Below are 12,661 nucleotides of genomic sequence, written 5' to 3'. Positions count from 1 at the left end.
CAGGAGTGAATGTATGGTTAAATGTCAAAAACAGGTCAACACACCTGTTAGAAAAATCAGCATGTAAACGCATGTTATCGGAATCACAACGTACAAGGGGTCGCGTTTCGGGCCATACAACTGCAAAATGTCAACATATGAATCGGTCGATGATACGATTACCGTGTTGATTATTGAGCTGCTGCTTTCATTTGTGCTGAAATTGGTTCCGTTCACTATGATATCAGCTACAGTTGTGATATCAAACGGTAACGCCATTTTAATTCGTTTACTTGGATGCCTATTTGTTTATTTGGTTTGTCGTTGGCCTGAGCACAGCTATCGAAAATCTTTTTGCTGCTTTGCTTCGTAGCGTGACGAACCCAAACGTTGTCGTCATTGACTTTGTTGAAATGATGTGGATGGCACGTCACTTTTTATGATTTCCATCCAATGTAAACACAGCGAAACGTTTTCAACGAAACCCAAGTTTTCCCCTTTTCTTCTTCGTCTTCTTGTCCTTCTTCTCGTTGTTCTTCTTCAGATACACAGATGTAAATAAATTTTTCCTTTTCCTATCGACGCCGCTACGATATTTTTGCCAAACTTTTTCGCCTTTTTTTTATTTTATTTTATTAGCTGGCGTTTTTCTCCATGAATTCATTAAAAAAAAAATCGAGCTTATGAAGAAGCCTCTATATGGAAACCTACAACAAATGAAAGAAAAACAAAATGTGAGTGATTTTATTTATTCGTTGGTTAGTACGTTATAGCTTGCGGTGTATTTGCTTGGCATTTGCCGATAGACATTTTCGATTTGATCAAATCGCTTATATCATGCAAAATAATGCATCGATTTGTGTGGGCATTATTGTGTTTTTCTTGGCGCAAAATCTATCAAAACGAACATACAGTGTATAAATACGTACATCAGCTATGTCTATGCTGGCTGTCATTTGCCGGTCGCATTAAAATCAAATTTGAATATAGATAAATTCATTTTTTTTTCTGTTGTGAATTGCCGTCGTTTGTTTACCCGTTTTGCATGAAAGCTCATTCACTCACCAATTCGATGTGACACCCATCAATAAAACATTATCAAGTTAGATTTTCATTTTTTTTTGCTCTGTATTTTGAGTAGAAAAAAAAACGAATTTTGCCAATGGAAGGGTTGTACTGTTATCTGTAGTGTGAACATGCTATCTAGCTACAATATATCTCATCGAAGATAATTCGACTGTTTTGTTTTCATCATCGATTCGATAAATTTATGATCGGAAAAACTTTGAAACGCTTGACTGAATGCACAATGACTCGAAAATGACACATCGTTTATGTGATTCAGTGAAACGAAGAGTAGGGTTCATATTTTATGCGAAGATAGACGGAGAGAAAAAAAAACACAAATAGAAACAATACACCGAATGTGTCGCCCCGAGACACAATCAGACAGATATTATTTATTGTGTGCAATGTTATGGTGTTTGTTATTCGCTTCAACGTAAGGTTTTGTACACAGAGGCGTACACGTTGCGGGCAATGGATTGCGCTACGCATTATTCACACTATGAAATCATAAAACCGGCAATGAGCTTTTTAATTTCCAGGTAAATGTACCCAATCATTTCTTTGTTATGGATATTATTAGGCGGGCTCGATTTGCTTGTTTAATTAACCAAGAATTTGTGGGAAGCATTTAATCCGGCTTTAATGTTTTCCTTTTGTACCGAAACAGAAACAGAAGTAGGAACACAAACAACACCAACCCGATAAAAAAGAAAAGTATTTACAAAACGTGCGAAAATGAATGAAATATAAACAAAAGCTTATCATCCACGCGCTTGATAAGGATGAAAATGTTCTCGAGTGTTTTTTTTCTTCAAATATTTTTTGGTTGTAACTTTGTTTCAACAGCTCATCACCTAGCTAATCTTCGTAAGATGATTGCGGTATGAATACAAGCAAATGCACACACTTCACGGTGCCGTTTCCTTCTGAACTGGTTATATCCTTTTATCTGCTCAACATACCAAACATTATCATCACTTGGTTCTATGTACTTTGTATGTGTGAAAATAGTTCATTTTAAAAACATATGCCGCACGCGTTGACAGAAGAATTTTTCTCCATTGCAAATAAGATGGATGGATTGTTGTGCAAATCAAAGCCTGAGATAGCCGGCGGATGGTGAAGAATTTAAACTTTCGCCGTTTCTTTGAATTTTAATAAAAACTTTTGGTACATTCTAATTCATTTCTGACAGATATTCACGATACTAAAAATTTCCTCGGGAATTCGTATTGAGCTAGCGATTGGAAATTGAGCCATCGTTCAAAAATCTTTTCCAAATCAAAGTTATTTCAATAATAATAATTAGGTACGCGTCATCCATTCGAACTTGAAACATTTAATGTGAACTTTTTGTTTTACCCTTGAAGAAGTTGGTTCCCCTTGCGGTAGAGAGAGAGAGAGAGAGAGAGAGAGAGAGAGAAAGAGAGAAAGAAGGAATAGGATGGGGCAGTTTGTTGTATTTGGTCCATTCAACAGTAGCTATCTCATATGCTTTAACAATGTTTGACGTTTAGAACTGCTGTGGAAACTTTGTTGGGAGCGCCGCCAACCACGAATTTCTGTAACTATACGTTTGTGTGAAAGTAAAGTCTTTATGTGTACGTTCGTGTGAATGCGAAGAGTCTATGTGTGCGTTGTACACAGAGATGTTGATTCGTGCAAACGTCACATCCAACGTCGCATCATGTTAGGCGGCGCTATTGATATACTTTGCTTCAATTGTCAACAAAATACATGAAGTATTTCTCCGTTTTGGGTCCATTTTAGCCGTGCCTGTTATTATCCATTGGAACCGAACCGAACCGAATTTCACATCTTCTTGCTTGGAATGAGAACATTTCACATTGATTTTCTCCGTCAGACGGTGCTTGAACTCTGTAAATAATATGTCGGGAGCGCCAAATTACAGTAATTAGCTTGTTCATCATTCTCTTTTGTGAATATACATAAAATGTAATGAGTGTACCAACATTATATTTGTTGATTCAACAAACTTATTCAAAAGCAATACTCGGAAATGGAACAATAATTCAATTTTGCCTTGGACGAAACCAAGAATTGTGATAAAATTGAGAGAAAAAAAAAACACCAAACATTACGGTATTTAACTTGGCGATGATATAACTCAACTGGAGAGATATGGTACTTATTATGAGACTTGATGGAAAAATCTTGAAAACCATCGTCATTTGTTGGATACGGAGCAACGGAATAACAATTCATTTGCATTCTTAATGAATTGCAAAGTATGTGACCACGAAAGACGCAGGTAAATGCCAGTTATACAAACGGAGTATATATTTATTTTCACAATTTGCTGACTGGAAAGCAAAGAGCAGTGTGAGGTTTGGAGGAAAAAGAAGCGCCGCAGCTACAATAAAATTTATGTCGTGAGTTTTCTTATTTGAGTTTTTTTTCCATTTTCAAGCACAACAGATGTTTGCACATTGCTTAAGATTTTTTCCTTCTTCTTAAAAAAAATAACATGGAAATGACTCAAAATTGAAATTAAAAGACAAGCAATGAAATTTCTTATTCGTCATTTGCTGATTTGACGATATAATAATACGATGTATTGTATGTGAGAGTGGCAGTTTCTACGCGAATTGAATCAGCACTCGTAATCACACACGGAATGCGTAATATTATAAATAAGCGGAATTATACAAATGACAGGCAATTCTTTTTCGTTGTGCGAATATCTCATTCGAACAATTTATATTTCTTTCGGTTGGGAGTAGTGAATTTGTGGTTTTCCTTTTTGTATGTATCACACAAAAAACTGCGGCACTTTGTGAATCGAACGCATGACAAGAGTAATCTTAAATCAGATTCGAAGTGTAAAAGCAGCGTATAAAGCAAATTAAATTTATTGTGTTGAAATCAAATTGATGCGGAGTTTGGGAGAGAGATAGAGAGAGAGAAAGAAAGAGAGAGAGAGAGAGAGAGAGAGAGAGAGAGGAAGCAAACAGAGAGAAGACATGGTATAGCGCAATAGAAAATTTCTAGAAAGCGTGTGTGCACCCGTGATGATGGTGAAGTACGCAGATAATACATGTAATATATAATGGAATCGAGCCTACCTTGGTGAGATTCACGAATGCTCGTACTCGCAAAACTCACATCAAACTCGAAGAACTCGGTCGCACTAGTATCAACTTCCAAAAAATTGCATCTTTTCAATTACACAAAAAATACATGTCTGAACATGTGAATATAATTTCTAGAATAGCAAGTTTGTTCAAATCGGTTCAAATATGCGTTTAGTTTCTTCTAGTTTTTCTAGTATACAAGCAGAAACGCAAATATTCTGCTAGTATTTCTAGTATCTACCATTGCTTCTTCCATATGTATAGTATTGCCAATGCATTTCTTATGGAAGGATTAACGGTACTTTTTGTAAACAAAACATTTGAACTCCATAAGCAAAGCATTGGCAGTATATTTTAAATGGAAGAATTTGTCCATATAAAAACCACTGACAATGCTATTCTTATGGAAGAGAGATCACTCAATTTTTTTCACAAATATTCTTCAAGTATGCTCAATTTTTGCTAGTTTTCTTCTAGTGTTATTTCGTGTCTACCCCCTAGAACGTTACAATTTAAAAAATCTCCCTAAATCAATATTTCCTATTACGCCCTATTTCAACATGAATTTCTTTGATGAAATGCTGCATCATGCCATTTATGCTGCAGCATTTATTCATACATTACTCCAAATTCGCGTATGATGTCGCTATTTTTGACAGCTCCAAAGTTGAAAAAGTTAATAAAACTCGGATAAATGCACATAAAACTCGCAAAAACTCAGTGTAACTCACTGAATTCACAGATAACATTCTAAACTCGAACTTGAAATTGCCCGTGAATCGCCCCTTGGAGCCTACTGAATGTATCCAAACATTCTGCGAATTGTCAAATCGCAACCGTAATTGAATTTTTCAAAGTACAACAAAGCGAGCATAAAACAAAAGCAATTGCGAAGCATGCAGACGAAGAAAGTGATATTGTGGGTGAACGGTACTTTGAACTATGAACGACATACCTATTGACTAGATCGAGAGGAGAGTAAGTTCATCTGACTTTGTTGTGAAAGAGAAGAGTAAGTTTCTTTCGACTCAAAAATGGTTAAAGGCGAGTATGTTCATTTTTGGCGGGTCCTCGCGGTTTTCCACGGTTTCCGCGGAACTGATAAGAGATAACAACTTGGTGTCTTCGGCAAAGTTGTAGCACTCGAGGTCTTCTATAACATTGCTGAAGTCAGTTAGCTCTTATCTCTTCGCAGCTCCACGAAAAGCGCGAAAAATGATAAGAAAAAAAAGTTCTATATAAAATTTGCTTTTTTATGTGCGCGATTTGCGCGCAACTGATAAGAGATAAGAGATAGATGTCTTCAGCAATGTTAAAGAAAACCTCAAGTACTACAACTTTGCTGAAGACACCATGTTGTTATCTTTTGTCAGTTTCGCGGAAACCGTGAAAAACCGCGGAGGCTAGACGGGATGCCAACATACTTCCTTTTAACGCAGATAAAATCAACAGAAATCATACTCTCCTCTTTCAAAATATATTAGAATTTTTTCACATACTCTCCTCTCGATCTAGTCAATAGATACGTGCCATGCGCCTGAATTTCTGACTAACATATCACATCACTTTCCTTTTATCGTTTTGCAATTTTATTGAACCCATTAAAACGATTAAAAGCACTGAAATAAAAATGTTATTAACTCGAAGAGCATTTATGGATTTGGAACGCTTTTTGTGTGATTTCTATTGTTTTGCAACAAAATCCAGACAAACAAAGCAATTTTAAAGCCGAAATTTTATTCTGATCTCCATTCCGTTTTTCCTTGAATGCTGAACATTAATGGCACGGAACCTGACTTATACTCGCATTAAGTATTCAGCAGACAATCGATTGTAACTCGCCATCCGTACAATGTACATATCCAGATTCTGGATCGATTAATGCAAATGTCAATAAATCGCATAAATGTATTCTTGCTGAATTTTCCGTTATTTTCCTTCTCTCTCTCTCTCTCTCTCTCTCTCTCTCTCTCTCTCTCTCTCTCTCTCTCTCCCTCTCTGTTTCACTTCTCTTTTGTCTTGACATTGTCTGAATTGCGCCGGGTAATGGTGCGATCGGTTTGATGCTATTCCATTGAAAATGGCCATTAAATGTTGCACGTTTACTCTCGAAACACTTACCCAATCAAATGTTTTATCGATATTTTTTTAATAATAAAAAAGTATACATGTGCTCCCCGGATGCCAGTCAATGGAAAATGAGTAATCTAAGTTTCTTTTTATTTGATTCCAATAAATGCTGCTAAGAATACGAATTGCCCGACCAACCGTTGTTTTATGCAGTATACGAAGTGGAAACGGTCACTAGTGGAATTGCCTGTTTTGCCTTGCATTATGATGTTGTTTTCCTTTTCTTTTTTTTCTTTTTTCTACTATTTATATGTTTCACGGTCGCAAAGGACGCGTTCACAAAAATAAGCTTTCGTTTACGGTTCGTTCATGGCGGTATTGCCGAACACACCACAATGACTTCATCTTTGGATCATTCTAAAATGTGATACGAGATGTATGACGCATCTGGTCGAAAATGAAAACATAGTTGTTGGACTGACCGACCGACCGACCGTTCGTTCGTTCGACAATTTGAAAAAATATTTTTTTGTTCGTTCGTTCGTTCGTTCGACATTCATTTTGTTCGATGTTGGGTCCGAACAAATTTTTTTTTATTTCGAAATCTCCCAAATAAACTTGGTATTACTATGAAAAATTATAATAAAAGCTTATAAAAGCATGAGCTTTAACGATTACATTATAAATTTGATCAATGCATCGAATTTTCTAATGTAAAAAAATTTTGTTCGGACCGAACATCGAACAAAATGAATGTCGAACGAACGAACAAACAAAAAATATTTTTTTTTAAATTGTCGAACGAACGAACGAACAAAACCTTTTTTTAAAACCATGTCGAACGAACGAACAAGCGTTCGAAAGTGTTCGACGGCCACTACCGACCGACATCCTTATTTGCCTGGTATGAGTTGCTATTTTTATAGCAAACTATAAAACAAAGACATTCAAAACAAAACTACCGACCACAAAAGGTCAAACCAACTGGAGACGGACAACATAAGGCACCGTTTGTGGCTCATGTCATATCATTCAAGCATCGTTCTTTGTAGTAATAATATCAATCGTAATCGATCCAAACAAACCTTAGAACTCATTGAATATACCATCATTTGAATGGAAAATATCGATGATTGCAAATAAATTGATTGCTCCTTGGACCTTCCATATAAATGCTTTTGATATCGCAAATATTTTACAATTTCAGTATCAAGCGGTTTGCGTATAGTTGCTTCTTCACTCAAAGAACATCTAAATAGGTAGTAAAAATAATTCATTTGCGCCGCAATTCGGTGATAGTAACGTCTTTGAATTCAATGCATCGTCGTTCACCTTTATTCATTGTATTGAAAGTGCTCCATGAAAATTGAGGAAAATTATGTGAAAAGCCACAATCCAATTAACAAATGTTAAAATGTTACATTGAACCATGAACATTGTGGAGATGCGTTCGATTTTATCTTTTTTTCATCCGCTTCTCTCTCTCTCTCTCTCTCTCTCTCTCTCTCTCTCTCTCTCTCTCTTGTGTTCTCAACTTCATTATTAAAGTTCAATGCGAGTAAGCGTTATAGAGAATGAACCAACAGAGAACGTGAAGAAGATGAAAATGCCATACTGTGTCTCCCACTTCGAGGTCCCAACACATGCGCCTTAAATAAGGAATCATGTATAGTTGAATTTTCTGTGACACATGCATGGAAACTTTGTGTCTCCCGCAACTTTGGCACTTCACTTTTCTTCGCCACAATGTTTATTTATCTCATAGACGAAAAAGGTTCCCATTGAGCTATAAGGTTCGATGAATCCCAATAAAAAGCGTTAAACAAATAAAAAAAAAGCATTGGAATGGCATAAAATATGTATTCTCATTCGAATTGGCTCGTCAAACGTTGAAACCAAACGAAACCATGCAGGAATGAATCATATGAGTTTCGAAAGAGTTTGTTGTGTTTTTTCTTTTTCTTCGTTGTATTTTTCTTTGTTGTTTTTTGTTTGTATTTGTCAACACAGCTCGCACCGCTAACAATTGTTATTAATGTGCAATTTCGAAGAAGGGTTGCCTTTGTAACGAATTTATGAATTCACAATAACGGAAAAAAACAAATCCCGTGGAATATTTGGGATCGTGACGTTTTCGTTATGTATTTATGTAAAAAGAAATCACATTTGTCTTTAGAATTCTTCTACCCAATGTATGTATACACCCGAATGCAAGATGCGCAACAACGAAATTATGGTGGAAGGCGAAGAGAAGAGAAGAAGTAGCAAATGAAAAAAAAAAATGAAATAATAAAAAATAGACACGACACGTTTGCGCTTCCATTTATGTGAAATTTGAACATGGAATTCTTACACAGTCCCAATAAATGTTTATCATCTCGGATGTAACGGGCAATACAGAGCGGCGCGAGACCATCATTTTCGCGAAATGCCATGCAAACGCTGAATATGATGAAGCATCCCAGCACTTGTTATAACAATAACAATGATAATAAAATGCATATGACAACTGTATGCGAGCTATGTTTTTTGCCATTTGCCATTCTTTTTGATGTGTGTAAGTGTATTGTGTGTTGTTGCTTTTGTTTCTTTTGAGATATTATAACTCATAATAATGTAGCATATTCAAATGTGCATTTGAGTTCGCCTTCTGGTTCACTAACTACAACAACAGCAACAACGGAGCCATGTCATTTAACTGGCAGCATTTTCAAATCACTTGGCACTTGGAACGTTTCAGCGTTGGTTGGTTGGTTGTTTGCTTCCTTTTAAATTAACTACATATCACATTACTGCCACATTTTCTATTCCCTATCTTTCTCTTTCTCTCTCACTCTCACTCTTGCGTGTTCCCCTTTCCGTGTTCAACGCTGTTATTAGAAAAAATTAGCGCGCGCGGTATAATACATAATACATATTTAACGAGTTTTGTGTATACGTCTGAAGTGCGAGCAAGTACAGTGTGGGGTTAAAAAAAAAAATGAAAAGCCCATGACAAATCCTACACGCTGTATTTCCTTTCAGCTTTCTTTTTTTAATTTTTCCTTCGTTCTGGATACTTAGAATTGAAGTGGTAGCAAATGCCATCCTTAGTTCATGCTTTGCATGGAAGAGAGTGAAAGCACAAGAAAATATGGAAAATTTTCTCTAAAACAAAACAATAAGTCGATTTGCACGTGCCTCAGCTGGATGGCATGGTTACCGACCGGCTTACAACCAATCGAAATGAAGTAACAACAATTTTGACAAAATTATCAAGTACTGAATCCTATTATCTGTGCAAAAAGAGGATGCGATTTCGCAAGAGCATTTCAAATTTCACTAAAATACCAAAATCATTCAGTGGAATCTCGAACATCATTAGACGCAGCCGAAACCGTATCGCAACATGAAGTATTCGATGTTGAACATCGGATGTTCATTAAATGGCGCCCATGTTGCTTCTGGCTAATTTGGCAATAAATTTAAATCGCCGAACATCACGCAAATGAAAAAAAGAACAACTCGCAATTTTGTCCAAAATATCCCACAATGCCACAATGCGTTAATGTTCAAAGCCTTGTTTTGGATTCAAATCTACGTTTCACAAAAGACCGGTCCGGAAAAATTGATACTAATCTTGCGTTTGGCAAGGTGAAAAGCACGTCAAATTCTATACACACTCAATATTATAGCGACATCTATTATTAAAATAGCTTGTAGTAAACGCATTCATAGCATTTCACTGTAGTTGCGATGTTACCTATTAAATTCCCCTGTGGTATGTAGTTAACAAGTGTCAAACATGAATGTGTCAGTACTACAAGGGAACTTAATAGGCAACATCGCAACTACAGGGAAATGCTATAAATGCATTTACTACAAGCTATTTTAATAAGAGATGTCGCTATAATATTGAGTGTGTATAAACCGCCCCAAGTGAATGTTCAAAGTAGCCGACGCTGTCAATGTATTTTTGGAAGTTTGAGGGCAAAATATGTGTTCGATTAACACCTTTTTGCCAAGAAATCTAATTATTATACACAGCATTTTTGGTCCCGGTCGGTTAGTAAAATGAAGAAAGAGAAGAACGGAGGAGCCACAGTTGAATATATCCGTCTCTCTTCCCCCTCGAAATGGAAGTCAAAAACCATATAACGGACGTCTTGCTAACTCCCTGTGAGAAGAGCAAAACTTTTGAATGCCAATCAGGGATTCGGGAAAAGTTTTTAAATTGATTTACTGGCGGAACGACGGTCGGCTAGTGTGAAAGTTTTCTACATTGGAACAATTTTCAAATTCTAAATGACACAACTAACTTGGGTACAGTGCAGTAAATGTATTAATGCAATTGCTGATTTCATAAAAATGATTAAAATCAACAGAACGAAATTATTTCCCGTCAAATCCAATGATTAATGAAAAAGTGAACCTTATTGCTTTGCGCATAATTCCCCAAATAAACGGAAATATGTCATTAAATTAATTTTATACTTTACACTTGATCTTGATTCCTTTGCGAATTTTCCAGAGTATTCAAGAGAAAATGAGGTGAAACATTTGGTCTTAATGAAGAAATGCAAAAACGTGTTCGTTGTAATAAAATTGAGATCGATATTAGTTTGAAAAAATAAAGTAACAAACAAAAAACAAGTTCAGCACTTTAAAATGTCAACTGAAGTAACGTCTTTGTTCTCCTGTGATATCATTTTGTGTTTCTATTCAAGTTTTGTTCATCAGTTAAGTGACTACCTTCGAAAGGAAACTTATACAGCAATTATCATCAATAAAAAAAAGTTAAAGCATTCAGCAAATGCATTTTTATGATGATTATTAGATGCACGACTTCCATTCATACGCACACAGATTTCAGAACAAAAACCAGTTCATATCGTTTTATTCCTGCTTCGCACACAGATACACACACACATACACACAAACAAACGAATACACGCCGTTTTATCCAACCAAGTGATTTATCAATGATAATACAACGGCAATTCGCATCAATAAAGCAGGTTTTGACGATGAAAAATACGGCCAAGCCAGGATTCTATACATAATCGAAAGAATGCGGACTTGTGTAGAGTTGTGTGCATATGAACGAAAACAGTATACAATAAAAGCGTAAGCCTACAACTGTGTACACGCAATGGTTACTATGAATACACATATTCTAGAAACTGTTCTCGTCTATCTCAACACAACTCCACGCATCTCCGCACATGTTCACAGTTTAACCATTCGTGTGTTCACTTTTAAAATAACATAATCGAAACGCCATTAATCATATAACTGAGAGAGCACACCATGTGCCATATATCATTTCCTTTCGTATGAAATAGAAGCAGCCAAAAAAAGAAACGTTTTATTAACCTTCTAGTGCATCTTGAAAAATATTCATACCACTGAAAGCCCAAAGACAGAGTTCAATTTACCGAAAAATGAAACCCTCCAAAAATGGACCTATGCACTTGATTTTCACTATCAAAATTAACTTTCTAGTTGTCAACAGTGGAATGCTTCGTATACTGATATATGTATTTGGTTGGAACTCGGTTGACCGAAGCGCCATCTAAAGAACCGATGGCAAGTTCGTGATGTCTGTATGTTATGCTTCAGTATGACGTTTGACAGAACGGAGAGTTTACTTGATTGTATTGTCATTAGCCTTAGACTATCTAGGTAGTGTTTGCGCTCAATATCAGTTGTCAAGTTCAAAGTGAATAGGAGAGTTGTTCTAGTTGTTAAGCAAACAAAATGATGTTCTAATACAGAAAAGTACAACACATACCCACACACACGTAAATAAGTATTAGAAGTTGAGGTTAAGTAATTTTTTTTCTGAATTCGCACCCAAAGTTTTTTTGCCAATGGCGAAATTTTTTTTTTTGACATGTAGAAAAAAAATATTTCCCTATTGGCAAAAAAACTTCGGGTGCGAATTCAGAAAAAAAATTACTTAACCTCAATTTCTAGTACTTATTTACGTGTGTGCATAGAAAAATACGAACATTTTACGACAAATTGTCCGAATATTGGAGGTATGAAATCCGGAAAAAAAATTGTGCCGATGAAATGCACAGATTTAAGTTTCACTTCACGTTCAAATTCCATAGCTCTGCCAAAATATTAACAAAATATCCGACAAACCAACGATTAAATCTTAGGGCTTTCAGTGCTATGAACATTTGACAAAACCGAATTAATATTTCCCGGCAAAATCACTGTTTGTTTGGACGAATAACATCCTAATTCGGCAACAGAGCTTGATGTAGACTGGAAGTGTCAATGAGGTATAGAAGTAAAAAATTGTAATGCCTATTACCTATTACTATTACTATTACTTTTGTAATAGGATCACCTATTACTATTACTTTCCTATTACTTTTGTAAAAAAAATTACCTATTACTATTACTATTACATGTAATAGGAAAAGTAATAGTAATAGGTTCATCCTATTACAAAA

The 12,661-nt window shown here is 35.7% G+C and overlaps 1 protein-coding gene across 3 annotated transcripts in view; it reads right to left on the bottom strand.

The window, feature by feature from the left end:
• Positions 1-12,661, bottom strand: part of LOC129577949 (pyrokinin-1 receptor-like) — a 49,399-nt gene that overhangs the window by 13,760 nt on the left and 22,978 nt on the right. For all 3 annotated transcript variants that reach the window (XM_055465828.1, XM_055465827.1, XM_055465826.1), the window contains exon 3: positions 45-686. In XM_055465828.1, the coding sequence (XP_055321803.1) occupies positions 45-258 (214 nt within the window). In that variant the 5' untranslated portion in view covers positions 259-686. The remainder of the gene's footprint in view (positions 1-44; positions 687-12,661) is intronic.

Source organism: Sitodiplosis mosellana, unplaced genomic scaffold (genome assembly GCF_009176505.1).
Source record: "Sitodiplosis mosellana isolate CC-2019 unplaced genomic scaffold, AAFC_SMos_1.0 Smas_scaffold_6226, whole genome shotgun sequence".
In the NCBI taxonomy this organism is placed as follows: domain Eukaryota; kingdom Metazoa; phylum Arthropoda; class Insecta; order Diptera; family Cecidomyiidae; genus Sitodiplosis; species Sitodiplosis mosellana.
The sequence above is the reverse complement of the archived record's forward strand: the minus strand, read 5'-3'. Positions and strand labels throughout refer to the sequence as shown.